Source organism: Macaca nemestrina, chromosome 1, assembly GCF_043159975.1.
Source record: "Macaca nemestrina isolate mMacNem1 chromosome 1, mMacNem.hap1, whole genome shotgun sequence".
In the NCBI taxonomy this organism is placed as follows: domain Eukaryota; kingdom Metazoa; phylum Chordata; class Mammalia; order Primates; family Cercopithecidae; genus Macaca; species Macaca nemestrina.
The window spans coordinates 25925647-25941567 of record NC_092125.1 but is presented as its reverse complement, the minus strand read 5'-3'; the positions used below and the strand labels follow the sequence as shown (position 1 = coordinate 25941567).

General features: G+C 34.8%; 1 protein-coding gene across 13 annotated transcripts in view; it reads right to left on the bottom strand.

Moving 5' to 3' along the window:
* Positions 1-306: 306 nt before the first annotated feature.
* The window catches only part of LOC105492996 (DDB1 and CUL4 associated factor 6), a 142210-nt gene continuing 126595 nt past the window's right edge, over positions 307-15921 (bottom strand). For all 13 annotated transcript variants that reach the window (XM_024796360.2, XM_024796362.2, XM_011760413.2 and 10 more), the window contains 5 exons: positions 11970-12108; positions 9947-10103; positions 9221-9309; positions 7219-7324; positions 307-773 (listed from right to left, as the gene is read on the bottom strand). In XM_024796360.2, coding sequence (XP_024652128.1) covers positions 709-773; positions 7219-7324; positions 9221-9309; positions 9947-10103; positions 11970-12108 — 556 coding nt within the window. In that variant the 3' untranslated portion in view covers positions 307-708. The remainder of the gene's footprint in view (positions 774-7218; positions 7325-9220; positions 9310-9946; positions 10104-11969; positions 12109-15921) is intronic.

Sequence of the window (15921 nt, the reverse complement as noted above, 5' to 3'; positions counted from 1 at the left end):
TGCTATCAGTAAGGCTTCCGATCGACAGGCTGTTAATAGTCAAGTTTTGGGGAAGTCAACAGTTACATATGAATCTTCAACTGTGAGGGGGGCTGGTGCCACTAACCCCTGGGTTGTTCAAGGGTCAGCTATACCTTGGAAAGACAAATGATGGAAGTCCTTCTATGTGATTCCATCCCACATAAGTAAAAAAGGAGAACGTTGTTAAATCTAGAAAATACAGAAAAATAGTTGTCATATGCTACAAGAGATTGGAAAATTGTGGGTCAAAGTAGCAAGGCATTAAATAAAAAGTCAAATTCAGGGTATCTTAAAACAACCAATTTCTTTAATTAGAAAGCAACAAACATGCAAATGGCAAGTGTAGAAATTTATTTGAACCAACATTTTCACTATGATGAAAATTATTCTTCAACATCGATCCAAGCTCCCACATTTGAAGGTTAGGGAAAATATTGCACTTTGCATTTTCTAGCACTCCTCATACATGGCAAAAAGTTTTAAAAACATTCTGCTAGTTTTGTTTTATACAATCTCCCAAATTCATGCACACAATCATTCCAAACCAATGTTAGGTTATCCCCAAAAAAGGGAAAAACTCCAAAAACCATAACCTTAAAATTTCACTAAAGCTCTGTAAAGAAAAAAAATATAATAAATGTCTTATACAAATTTCAGAACATTTAAGTGCTTGCCAAAAAGAGTTTATTATTCCTCATCCTCATTTTCATTCTCTTGACCAGAGCCTTCTGATCTGTCACCCTCCAACCGGTCTGGAAACACAGATAAGAGAATCGCAAAGAGAAATACTTTTAGTAATTACAATTATAAATATTTGTCAATGCCTTTTATTTAAAACTCATTAAAAATCAGTTCACCACTATGTGTGATGTTTTTTAGAGGCAAATAAAAGAGTAGAGAAAACACAGTATTATTAGCTTTGATTATGCATGTTATTCTAAAACATATAAAAATGAAAAAAGAAACCCACTCCTATAATCTTGATATATTATATTCTACTGCAGTGGTTTTCAAACAGTGTTCTTTGGAGTCTAGGTTTCTAAGGAGGTACATCAGGTGCTGCAAAGGGGAATGAGGAGGCGGCTGTGTGAAAGAAAATATGTGGGCCATTGTTGAGGATTTGTGTAATTCTGTTTGTAAAACGATTTTTTTAAATTAAATACTATGTTCCAGGCATTGTGCTAAAACCTGAGGATACAATGGTGACCAAAACAGATTTAAGTTTCTGGTCTCAAGGAGCTTATTTAGGTTAAATACTCAAGTGAATATAAACTTACAAACTGGTGAGTACAGTATGCTCTGTCAAGTTTTCAGGATTGACACTTGCTATTCTTCTGCTTGGGATACTTTTGCCCAACTCTTTAGGTATAAAGGTTCTTACTCATCTCAATACAACTATTATCCCCTCTGTGAAACTTCCTGGATGTTTCCAAACAGGCTATCTGCAGAATTTTGAACTCCCTCCTCCACATTCTAGAATATCTTGTATGAACTTCATAATGATGATCCTAATTACAGTAACAGTTGTTTGCATGTCTTCTTGCAGACCAGACTGTGAGTTCCTGGAGGGCAGGAGTTACTTCTTTTTATCTTTATATCCTCAGAGCCTAGTATAGGATGTTCAATGAAGGTTTACTGAATAAATGAATGTAAGTTTTATGAAGGTAAGATACATTACATGAGGGTATTATGAAGAAGGCAACAGAATGAAATCACTACCACCACTGAGATGGAACTAGGATGTTTCTGCCCCAGAAACATTTCCACATGGTAACATGGAAAATATTAAGGTTAAGCATAAGGAAAACAGTTCAGTCCCACTGTCAACAGCAAGAGAAGACTGAATCCTGAGATTTTATTTATTATCTACACAGGCTTAAATGCTCCCACTGGCTCCTAGGTCAACAGCCCCAAGAAAAGTACACTGAAGGGACTATATATCCCTTTTAATTGTTTAATTGTCCAAGTGAATTAGATTAAATCTCCTCTATGCCAACTCTAATCCAATGTCAAACCAATGAGATAATATATGTGTAACCTTTATAACCTTAATTATACAAATAAGTATTCAATATAAAATAAATGAACAAAATGAATAGACCTTTATAGATCAGTAAGGAATTTAAACACAGTAGAAGAATTTCTGACCAATAAAATGCTATCTAAGGGATATTAGTATTAAAAAATTACATTGTTTTTATTGTGTGATACTTTCAAGAGAGAACAAAACATGAAGTTGCTATTCTACTTAATTAGGGCTCAGGAATGGGAAACCTGAGTTTATGACTGAATATATTCAAGAAACCTATTCTGTCATGTTAGAGCACGATAAAGCAATAACGGCCTATTTCAAAGTTGGCAGGCTTCTTACCCAAATTTCTTTTGGTTGTCACATTATAAAGAAGATGGGGCAATAGAGAGTTAAGAAAAAATGTCACAGTCTTTAAATCAGTAGTGGTTAGACTTTTGCACTCAGAAGCACACAATAAAGAGACAAATGAGGGCCAAGAGTCTTTTACGATAGGTGACAGAATAAGTGACAGTGGCTTCTGAAATGAGGAAAGCAGAATAGTTGTTCTCTCCTCAAATCCAATTCATTTACATGATGCACAATCACCTCTTCCAGAATATAAGCCCAACTTCTTGGAATAAATTAAATCTTCTGTTCATGAAATGCTACTGAAGTAGTAAGGCTGCAAAGCAGTTAAACACACAAATCTCTGGTTGGCAATTATGGACAAGAAGGTCTGAAGAACAGTGTATTCTTTTACATAAAAACTGGAAATAAGAATCACTTCTATGTATATTGTTTTTCAAAAGTAGGCAACGTCAAATTGCTTTTGTAAATAAGGTTTACATTTGTAGAAAGGTTCCTTTTATTCTCTGTTGGAATATTTCTTCAGGAAAGTATTTTTGGCGGGAAAGATATGATATGAAGAAATACTGAGTTTGCTGCAGAGAGAGGGAAGGTAAATAAGAAAAAAATTCCCCAATGGAAGCCTGTGTTCCACCAAAAAATATTGTTGTTTTATTTTCCAGGCTATCCTTTACAAAGAATTTATTTACTTTCTTTAAAAGAAATAATACAAACTCATTGTTGGCTAGAGATTTGATACTAGATGTGTACTTATTTACCAGATTATTCAATATCTATTGAGCCAACTACTATGTGGTAGGCACTGTTTTAGGAGCCTAAAGACCCAGCTGCCAATTAAGACAAACTGGGTCTCTCCTCTTTATAAGCTTACTTTCTAAGGAGGAAGACAGACAACAAACAAGGTACCACCTGTATTTTTCTCCTCTAATCTGTAGTAAGACAATAAATAAAGAAACTAAAACTTAAGAGTGATAAGTACTTGAGGAAAATAAGGCAATGAACAAAGAATGACTAAGTGAGAGGGAAGAAATGAGAAGACACAGAAAGCAACTTTAGATTGGGTGACCAGGGAAGACTTTTCTTTCTTTCTTTTTGAGACTGATTCTCGCTCTGTCATCAGGCTGGAGTGCAGTGGCGCGATCTCAGCTCACTGCAACCTCCGCCTCCTGGGTTCAGGCGATTCTCCTGCCTCAGCCTCCCGAGTAGCTGGGACTACAGGTGCGTGCCACCACACCCAGCTAATTTTTGTATTTTTAGTAGAGACGGGGTTTCACCATGTTGACCAGGCTGGTCTCAATCTCTTGACCTCATCATGATCCACCCGCCTCAGCTTCTCAAAGTGCTGGGATTATAGGCATGAGCCACCACACTACCAGGGAAGACTTTTCTAAGGAGGTGATATTGGAGCTAAGTCCTCAATTGTATGTGAAGTCCTGGGGGCAAAGTTGGGCAGAGGAACAACAAGTGAAAAGGTCCTAAATGTGCTATTAAGCTTGATGAGTTTGAGGAAGAGAGGCCAGTATGGCTAAAATGTAGTGAGCTAGAAAAAAAGGTGGACTGAGTGGAAGTCAGAGGTTGGCAGAATGTATGTCATGTAGGACCTTGAAGGCCAGAGTAAGAAGTCTGGGTTTTACTTTAAGAGCAATTGGGAGTCCCTGAGAATTTTAGGAGGGGACGATATCTAATTTGTGTTTTAAAAAGGTGGTCAGCAGACTATAGCCTATGGGCAAATACAGCCCACTTACTGATTTTGGTTTTGTCTGACACAGAGTCTCGCTCTGTCACCCAGGCTGGAGTGTAGTGGCGCAATTTTGGCTCACTGCAACCTCCACCTCCCGAGTTCAAGCGACTCTCCTGCCTCAGCCTCCCAAGTAGCTGGGATTGCAGGTGTGCACCACCATGCCCAGGTAATTTTTGTATTTTTAATTTTTTGTATTCATCTTTTTGTAGAGACGGGGTTTTGCCATGCTGGCCAGGCTGGTCTTGAATTCCTGACCTCAGGTGATTCACCTGCCTTGGCCTCTCAAAGTGCTGGGATTACAGGCATGAGTCACTGTACCTGGCTCTGTTTTTATAGATTAAATTTTATTATAACAGAGCCATACCTGTTCATTTACATAGGGTCTATGGCTGTTTTTGCATTACAATGGCAGAGCTGAGTGGTTACAATAGAAACCATATCTGGCTATTAACAAAAAAATTGACCCATTTTGAAAGGATCCCTCTGGCTGCTGTGTGAAAATCAGACTGAATGAGGACAAGAGAAGTAGAAGCAGGCAGATCAAGGGTATGTAAATATTAGGTCTACTCTGGAGTAAAGTTAGTATCACTTACTGATGGAGTCAATCTGAAAACGATTTAATAAGTTACTGTGATCTCAATAGGATGACAGGCTTTGCAAACCCATGACAGAGAAATGATAATTATCTGTGCCAAGGTCCAGAGGTATAATGGGAAGAATGTCAAGAGATAATGCAGGGTTTTATAAGACATGTTAACACATTTGGACTCTACCCTAAGAACATGTGTGGGCAAAGGAGAACTTTACACAGGGCAGTAAAGTGATTCTAAGACATTCTAGAGGAGTCTAGAATGATCCATGCACACCATTACCATCTTTTCAAAGCCTCTCAAAACTTCCAGGGATATCAGAACTGCCTTTCCATCTCAAGAGGCCACTAGACTAGCAGTCTTTAGTGCATTATTCATGAGATGAACTTTGGTTGCTTTTTAAAAATGTAGAAGCTTAATCTCTATCCAGCTAAAATGAACCAGAATCTTTAGCAGGTGAGACCTAGGTAAGTATTTGTAGTTTGCAAAAGCCCTACAGGTGATTTGAAGAGGATCCTTCATTAAAAATCACAGCTCCAATAGAAAGAAACTGTCTTCTATCTATTCCCTGGACTTCCTAGGAAGCCTTCTGGAGTAATGGATGAGCCAAGAGGTACTTTGTGGCTACCATGTGCTTATTTGATCCAAGTCCATTTTTAACTCTCCTGAACATGCACACATTATTGTACTTGGAATGCAGGACACTGGATAGGAGAGGAAAAGAGTGGTTGACTAACTGACCCATCAAATAACTAGATATCTTAAGGATAAGGGCAGCAGAAATACAACTCTTGGGCACTTTATTCTATCTAGTATTTTGTATAAGAGAAGCAAGAAGACAAGCTGACTAAATCAACTAGAAATTGTCTTTTTGATTGCTGGCAAAAAGAGATGAAAGAAAGAGAATTTTTATATTATAAAACATCTTATCTAATTCTAAAACCAAAGAAGGATGGTAGTAGCTATTAACTAACCAACCATTGCCACATTAGCACAAATTAGATTTTTGTGCAACTGGAAAGAGAATTTTCTGCAGGAAAACTACTGAAGAAGAGCCATCCACTAGATGGGTAAGCACATTTTAGGTGTCATTACCAGTAAATGTTTTCCTTGTTTTAAAATGCGGCTTCCTCAAATGTGGAATTCAAATGGATGAATTTTACGGGTTACTTGCTGTTATTGAACAAAATATATTTTTAAAAAGTTAAAGTGTTATTACAATTTAATAAACAGAGGAACCCAAAGAAGTATTACAAAAACATTTTGTTGGTCTACTAACATTTTTTGTTTACATTCCAGGTTTATTTTTTGTTGTTATTTTCACCATTTGAAGTTTTCCCTCCTTCCTGGTAATAGTTAACATTTACATTTGAGGATTATTTTCTCTCTAATTCTTTTAATTACAAACATATGGGTCTTCTTTCAATTTTTCAGATGTGCTACACTTTCTCTCCTCTGTAAGGGCTTAGAAAAATGCTATCTGCTGTCTACTTTGTGTGGAATACTTGTTTCCATTCCCCACTCTCTCTGAGGAAGTGATATTTAGTTCATTGCTCATGCAGTTCTTAAAACAAGAAGTTATCTTAACAGAGTGAGGATGGGAGGGGACAGCACGATTATAAAAACGCTGAGGTGGGAAAGAGTTTGATGTATCCCCAAAAATCAAAGAGGGCCAGTGTGGATGGAGTAGTCACAGAAGAAAAGAATGCTGTAAATCAGCTAGAATAGTTTGAGATCAGACCATCCAGAGGTTTGCATGTCATATCAATGATTTCAATATAGTTCTGTAAGTGAAACTTACAGTTCAAAGGGGAGTAAGGGCTTGGTAGCTAATTTCAAATTCTGGCTTTAACATTTATCAGTTGTGTGACTTGGGCTAACAATTGGAGCTAAATGAGGATAAAACTGTGAAATAATTAGTATAAGCCTGATACATTATAGTTACTCTATAAATGGTAGCTATTATTATTAAATGAGAGCTAATACCAAACGTATAGAGACATTTATGAAATCAGTGAAGAGTGATAAACTCTTTTGTTTGATAAACGTATTTTGCTTATAACAGATACTAGACCTTTTGTTATAAATTATTCGATTCCTTCTTGAACATTAGTTGTAATATATGCATTTTTATGTATCTGTGGCACTGCACCTCAGAGTTTATCTAAAACAAAAAAATACTGAAAAAACAAACTGAGGTATGTTTCATTTCTTAGCATGTAACATTTATTTTTGTCTGGGCTATGACTGATTTTCAACAAACCTACCATTAAAGAATATGCACTATATCTTAAGGTCTACAAATGTAGCTCATGAGGAACTAAGTTACTGTGCTAAGAACAAGCATTCACAGAAATCCTAGTTTAGAAGTTAAGCTACCTTCATTTTGTGATATTAAAAAATATATAAACCCCTTTAAAGTAGATCTTAAATAATAACATGTTTTTCAAATATAAAAGTGGTTTTCGTAGTATACTTAAAGTTCCTACCAGCTCGGATATGATTCAGTGAAGCCAACATCCTCAACATGAAAGAGGCTGGAACTGTAATGGTGTTTCTAGTTTCTTCCAGCATGAGTTCATTTCGAGTTATAACCTACAAGGCAAGTTAAAAATCATATCAAAGATCAAAGCGTAACTGTACCTTTTCCTTGAAGATCAGGCAAACAATAAACAATCAGCCAGTACCAGGAGGAATTACTTCATTCTTTATGCATCTGATGTCTACATTTCTGCCTTAAGTCTATTCAATGCCAAACAATCACTGTAGCTTGCATTTAAAGGAGGAAGGTCAGAGAACACAACTCTTTCAACTGGCAGAAAAACAAAGGTCAAACTTAAAACATGAGGCTGCTTAAAACAGTTAAGAATTTAATTTAGCTTTTACTTGCAATTTCTTTCTGAGAGCAATTTACTTTGTAGGTTCCTTGTTTTCCCTACAGGAGAACTGATAACTTTAGCGATACAATACAGTTAAATTATTATCCATGGGCCACTTGAATCCGTTCAGAAGATGTTGCCTTGACTGAAGCAGAGTAGTCTTCAAAAATAAATTTTGGGGCAAGGGTTAACAAGGAACTGAGCCTTAAGTACCAAGAATAGTACTTGAATATTCGTGAACATCCAGAGATGCAATATGTAACCATGAGCAAAGGAAAAAAGTGGAAAAGCAAAAAACATGGCAAAGGAAAAAAAGGATGAAAGGAAGAGTATCAGATGAAGAGAAAGATGCTACTCTGATCAACAATTCCCCAATACTGAAATAATAAATTCCCAACTCATTAGGGTGCCTCACAGGGCCCTTTATAATCTTACCCTCACCTACCTGTTTAGTTTGATTGAGCTACTTTTGTGCATGTACTCTAGGGTTCCAGGCACACTGATGGTTCATTTACCCTCTCATGCTTTGGCACATGCTGATCCTTCTGTCTTAAATGCTCCTTTGCTCCCAATCTGCCTGGTGAACTATTCTCAGACTTCTGTCCAATTCTTATTTCTTCTGTGAAGACCTCTCCACCTCATCTACCCCACTTACAAACACAGCTGTTCCTCTCTGTGGGCTTCCGAAACACTGTGTGTATACCTCTGACGGACACAGACCCCACTACAATATGTTCTAGTTGTTTACACTGTCTTTCCTACTAAACTCTGAGGGTAGGGCTTTATCTTTTTTAAACCCAGCATTATGTATAACATACATCAAGTGTTTTATAAAGGTCTATTCAATGAGTGAAAGTATACATGGGAATTGTGCTACGAACAGTCAGTGTTAGTCTAGAGTAGTGGTTTTCCAACTTACTAACATTTTTCGCAATGGATTCTCATTTTCATAAGAAATAGTATATGAGAACCCACAAATAAAAACCCTGGCTGAAGTTGGGGGGGGAAAGGCCCAGAGTAATGCCTTCCTATTATCTACCTTCCCTCTCCCAATCCCAGAAGAAATCTAGAGCTCCAAAGAACTCAGGTTGAAAACACCGTTTCAACAGGCTTAAAAATATCTTAAAATATAATGATAAAGGAAAAGATTCTTCAATCATTTGTTCTGCTATATACTAATTCTGAAAAAGAAAGTTCCATTTCCTTTTTAAGAAAAACTCAAAATGGAAAAATAGCTATACTAAAAATGGAAAAATTGCTATGCTTTTGGAGAAACAGCCATAATAAAATTATTTTCTTAAAAGGACAGAATTTTTTGTGTGTGATTCTTTATTGTAATAACGTGAATACTCAAACCTGTTTTTCTTAAACTACACACTAATCTGGTATTACTGATGATCAGTATTATAATTAGTAAGCTACTATTTTGATTTTACCTCCCTAGTATTATAGACATACTTTTAATTTTTCTTTTTCTTAAAATTTGACCTCCTTAACTGCATTAACTTGTTTCATATTAGCAACTAATAATAAACTGTTTTAATTTTTCTTAGGGAAGCATTTTAGGAACAAATTGAAATATGGTCTATAGTAAGTACAATAAAAATCTTACTTCATCAGCAAGTTTTCGGTTAAAAATCCTTGACTCTTCTAATGGTGACCAGATCTTTATGTCATAATCTATGCCAGATGAGGCTAAAACTAGAAATGAAATTTACATATTAATATGAAACCTAGAAACATGCCATTAATTCAAGACATGCTTATATTATGCATATATGTATATATAGCAAAACTGAGCTTGAACAGCAATTGTACACTACACATTTAACTGTTAATTGAAAATATTATTTTGACAATTTCCTAAAGTTATCCTAGAACATAATTTTAAGACCATGTTGAAGTCATTCCAATTCACTGTTGAGGTCACTTATTCATTGTTCTTTTATGAGATATGTGGGCAATTTCAAAAAGAAGACAAGAGCAATGCTCTTTTGTTCTGATAAATTAATTCAGACATGGGAAGACTACAAATGACTGGATGTTCAATTTGGATATACAATAAAAAGTTCAGTCATATCAAACCTCTTACAGCTTGTAAAACTTAGAAGAAATATTGGGAGGATAAACTTTCTAACCTATTTTCTTTTACTTTGTGCAAAAAGCAGATTATAGGGGTGTCTGAAGTTCAAGTACAGCTATTATTGACTCTAGTGGTGCCTAGTCAGATAATTTGGATTATTCTTATAATATTAACAACTAAAAAAAAATTTTTGTGTGTGTGACTGATGAGTCATACAAATAATTTCTAGCGCTCGCCCTAGAAAAGAGATCTTACTTGGGTCAAATGGATGTGGCTGCAGGCAGTTTACCACATGATTATCAGCTTCCAGAAGCATCAAATGCTCAGCAGTGTGCCGATCCCAGATGAAAATGTGGCCACAGTCAGAACCACTCATTACAAAGTTAGCACCCCAGAAATTGGCTTCTTTTATCTAAAGGTTGAAAAAAATTATTTAAAAATTCAAATCAAAGTTATTAAAACAAATATTTATGCTGTTCTTACAATTTTTTTCATTCTTACATTTTTAAAAAACTGCCTTAGAAAATAGTAAAATTAAAAATTGATGCTGGGCACAGTGGCTCGGAGGCCAAGGCAGGAGGACCAGCTGAGCTCAGGAGTTTGAGACCAGCCTGGGCAATACAGTGAGATCCTCTCTCTCTAAAAAAAAAATTGACAAAAGTCTGTCTTCTAGTTTCTTTAAATTATGATAGAAATTCATTAGCAAGGGTAAGATGGCAGTAAGTAATAGAAAATCCCCTTTAAGAATAGGGATTTTGCTTTGTTCAATACTGTATTTATAGCACCTGAAACAGTCCTTAGGACACAATAGGTGCTTAATTATTTACTGCTAAATGGATAAATAGGATTTCTGGGTTTTGGACAGTGTAATGGTAGTGTGTGTGTGTGTGTGTGTGTGTGTGTGTGTGTGTGTGTGTATATATATATATATGTTGTTGAACTTTCCAAAAATTGTACCAATTTAGCTTTATAAGACTATGAAATAATTCACAGAAAAAAGAAATCATCTTTTGTATTTTGCTTTAGACTCAAAGAATAGAAAGCACCAATTTTTTCATTAACTATTATAAGCTAACACAACTGAGAAAGATATAAACATATTTAATTTTTGAAGCAGAATAAAAGGCATATGATATACTGGAATAGTTATAATGACATTTTTAAATGAATGCACACGAGTGAAACATCAAAAATCTTTGTATTTCAAACGAGGATTTTAAAAACCTTTAACTGCAGCTGCTACTTTGCCGTTTTTGGTGCTCTCACAAAAGAGGGAAGACAATTTTATTGTTATCTGAGCTACTGTTACATTTACTTATCTTCTTTCTCACTCCTTCCTCTAATTATGTTCATACTAACTTTTAGGCAATAAAATGCAAGAAATATAAATTGGTTACTTCTATTAATAATGAGAACCTTTTAAAAATGAGTAAATTGTAACTAGCAATGATATTTATAGAAAGAGCTAATTACTTCCCCACCCCAAATGTTAATTTTTTAACCTAGATCCTAAAGAAAGCAAGATACAAATTCATCAGCAAGAGTAATACAGCAATAATAAGGATTAAAACTGTTTCTGTAGATACCTTATGATGCAATGAATATGAGAACAACACTTTCTAGATATAAAGGGATCAGAGTAACAGTTACACTAGTCATCTCAAAAACTTTTCTTACTAAGTAATTAATATCACACTGGGTGTAGAAACTTGTAGATTGTAAAATCTACAAAAAGATTTTAGAGATATTTCTGGTCTATTCTTATTTCATCTGGTAAGTCACTAAAACAAATTTTCACTTGTCGATCTTGAAAGTGGTAAAAGTGGCCTGACTATATTTTGCAATCAACTTAGATTTTATAGATCCAAATCCTTCTCTCCAAAACTAACAAAGAAAGCTAATACAAGCTAAAAAAAAAAAAAAAAAAAAAAAAAAAATCTACCAGAAACTTTTCAGGTAGACAGTAAATGTGCGAGAGCAAAAAAAAAAAAAAAAAAAAAAAAAAAAAAAAAAAAAAAAAAAAAAAGCAATGATTACTTGTATAAACTAAAAATTTTTTAATCTACATTTTTTTTAGTAGAGTTTTCTTGTAAAAAATAATGGTCTTTCACAATATATTATAGGACTAAAAGAACCATGTTGGATAAAGAGATAACCAAAGATTTAATAAATGTAATACTGAAATCCCACTGGCAATATATGAAGATAAATCATTATGGAAAAACATTCATAGTATGAAACTGCAATTTCACCAAAAAATGCCATGAACATTTGGTACCATTGTCCTGGAGTTGCGATGGCCTTTATAAACCATTTTTACTAATGGCCTTCTAATGTTCAAAGTATCCAATTCTTCCATTTCTTTCCGTTCTTTTCTCCGTCTGAAGAACTCCTGAATACGGGCAACAGCAGAGCGTCTATGAATCACATATTAAAAAGCAAAAATAAATAAAAATATTCACAAAGAATGATAATGAGAAGCTGATGGAAATATAGTACATCTAGGAAATACATGAACATATTATCTCAATAAGGCACCCCCAACCAAAAGCATAAAAAGGCAGACACAACAGTGAGACATAAGACTAGTTGAGTTACTACAACAAAGTATTTTAGTTAAAAGATCACTTAGAAATTTGATACTGGTTGAAAAGTAAAGGCAATAGCATGCGGCAAACTGGTTTTTAAAGGGCTATTTTATAAAAACATAATACAGACAAAATTCATGTGCAATTTTACTATAAATAAATTTTATCCAATGTTCTTTCCCCTCTTCTCCATATTAAGAAAACACATAACGAGAAATGAAAAGAAACTAAGGGTAACATATAATAGCAGTGGATAGAATTCTATTTTGAGATTTTATTTAAAATACTCCTTAAAGAAGTTCCAAAAACAGACTACTCTAGGTAAAAAGAATAATGAAACCCCGTCTCTACTAAAAATACAAAAAATTAGCCAGGTGTGGCGGCAGGTGCCTATGGTCCCAGCTACTCAGGACGCTGAAGCAGGAGAATGGCATGAACCCATGAGGCGGAGCTTGCAGTGAGCCAAGATCGCGCCACTGCACTCCAGCCTGGGTGACAGAGCGAGACTCTGTCTCAAAAAAAGAAAAAGAAAAACAAAAACAAAAACAAAAAACAAAAAACAAAAAAAAGAGAATATTAATATATAAGCAATAAAACAAGGACCTTCAAATAGCATCTTCTTTATGGACTCCATATTTTAATGGATTTGGAACTAATTAAGCAGATTTTACTCTCCTAAGAAATGGTTTGGTGACAGAAATGAGATTGAAGAACAAAGGATTCTTAAAAACTGATTTAACTATTAAAGTAAACTTCTCCTAACACATATTACTTAATAATTTTGTCAGTTTGAATTTATTTAAAATATTATATTTTGACACATAATAGACCAAATGTCCATAATCTTTAAAAAGTTTACAAATCAGTAAGAAAAACAGATCTCATAACAGATAACAAAGATGCTCAGTCTCACTAACAATAGGATAAAAACAAAAAACTGATCTTCAAATGTTTATTAGATTGAAAAGACTTTTATGTATATGAGAATGGTAAGAGTTCAGGAAAACAGGCATTACTGACAGGAGTTTGAAGTGGTTTTTACACATAAAAAAAAGATATTGTAAACTTTTTACTAAATATAACACATATACAGGAAAGTTGAAAATCATAAGGTAAAAAGCTCAATGAATTTTTGCAAACAAAACAGGTCCATATAATCAGCACCAGTATTTAGAAACAGTATAACCAGATTTCCTGAAGTCTCCTAAGTGCCCCATTCCCATCATTACTGTTCCTTTTAAAGGAAACCATTATTCTGACTTCTGATATCATGAATTAATTTTGCCTGCTTGTGAACTTTAATTAAGTGGCATAATACATTTTTTTGTGTCTAGCTTCTTTAGCTCAAAATTATGTTTGTAAGATTCATCCATGTTGTACTTGGCTGTAGTTTATTCATCCTTTCTGCTGCAGAGTATTACTTGGTATAAATATATTAATATTTATCCATTCTACTGTTGGTGGACATTGGGTTGTCAACATTTTTGATTACTAATATTAGGCTACTATCCACATTTGTGTATGTCTTTTGGCGAACTATGTACATACTTATGTTGGATATATACCTAGAAGAAGAGCTGCTGGACCTCAGTATGTGCATAATGTTCTGCTTTAATAGATACTCTCAAACTGAAGATCTATTTGTGGTTTTCCAAAGTGGCTGTATAAATTTACACTCCCACCCATAGTGTAAAGTTCCAGTAAAATATATTTTTGAAAAGAAATAAAATAATACAAGCTTTGACTCAGCAATTTAACTTTTAAAAAAATGTATATTATAGAAAAATTTAAATATGTAAATACATAAACTTTTTTTCACTGCACAACTGTAATTGAGACATATTGGAAATAATCTAAATACTCATATAGAAAGAATAGGTTAAATAAATTATGCCACATCCATACAATGAAATACTTATGCAGCCATTAAAAAGGATATGAATGATCCATAAACAACCACATGAAAGATATCACCATTATACTGCTTAATCAAAAACACAGGCTAAAGAATAATTCATAGAATAAAACTATATATGCATAGAAAGGGTTTGGAAAGATGGACATTAAATTATGACTAACAATTTTTAAAATAATGATGTAACAATTATATACTTCTACTTTCATAATAAAAAGATGTTTACTTTTTCATCAACTAAAATGGTATACTTTAAGTTACACAGACTTACTTAAAAAAGTGTTTTAAAAACTTTTTTCTATGCTAAGTATATCAAAGAAAAAGGAATCTCCACATACATTTTTAAGCTAGATACAGTTAGAAACTCCCAGAAAAGCTGACATGTTTAGTTTACTCTATCTCTTTCTGATTGGGAGGTGAGAATGGGAAGGGTAGAGAGGTCAAATATTCTCGAAAGAGACATACTTAAGACACACAGGCTTGGATCTCTCTATCATGTTTCTGAATGGAAGAAAAAGGAACAATGAATCAGTTACAAATATGTGATTAGCAAGAAACTAATAAAGAAAAAACTCTTTTGCTAGGAAAGTAGAGTTATAGGTAGTAGAAGAAATAACTGTGTTGCTAAGCCAAAGGACATAAGAGCTATAAATGGGAAAAAATTATGCAACAAGAATTTAGATGGCAGCTCAAACCATTTATTTTATCACTCAGGCTGGAGTGCAGTGGCGGGATCTCAGCTCACTGCAACCTTTGCCTCGCAGGTTCAAGTAATTCTCCTGCCTCAGCCTCCCAAGTACCTGGGACTACAGGCCTCCACCACGTCTGGCTAATTTTTGTATTTTTGGTAGAGATGGGGTTTCACCATGTTGGCCAGGCTGGTCTCGGACTCCTGACCTCAAGTGATCCACCTACCTCAGCTTCCCAAAGTGCTGGGATTACAGGCATGAACAACCGTGCCCAGCTTCAAATCATTTAAAACAAGATGTATGGACAAAATTAAGGCTGTATTAGTAAATGAGGTAGTAATAATTATCAATAAATGAGAACTGTATCAAAGCATAAATGTTCATTTAAAAAATATGCTCTAGGCCAGGCACGGTGGCTCACCCCAGTAATCCCAGCTACTCGGGAGTCTGAGGCAGGAGGGCTGCTTGAGCCCAGGAGTTCAAGATCAGCCTGGTCAACACAGTAAGCCCATCTCTAAAAAAAGGTGAAAAAAATTAGCTGGGCATGGTGGTACACACCTGTAGTCCCTGCTATTTGGGAGGCTGAGGTGGGAGGATGGCTTGAGCCCAGTAGTTCCAGGATGCAGTGAGTTAAGATCATGTCATGTATTCCAGCCTGGGTAACAAAACAAGGATCTATCTCTCAAAACAACAACAAAAACCAAAACTCAAGAAATCTATGGGCCAATTAATACAAATAATAGAAAAGGAATGTGGCTGGATACATAATCATATGCAAGTTAACTACATTTCTAAATATCAGCAAGGGACAATTAGCCTAAATTTTAAAAAGAATGCATTTATAACAGCAACCAAAAGTGTCTTTAAGTTACAAAAAATATGTGTAAAACTTGTTCACAGAAAAATAAAATGTTACTGAAAGATATTTTCTAAAAGGCCTAGGCTGAGCATAGCAGTTCACACCTATAATCCCAGCAGTTTGGGAGGCTAAGACAGGAGGATCCCTTGAGCTCAGGAGTTTGAAACCAGGCTGGGCAA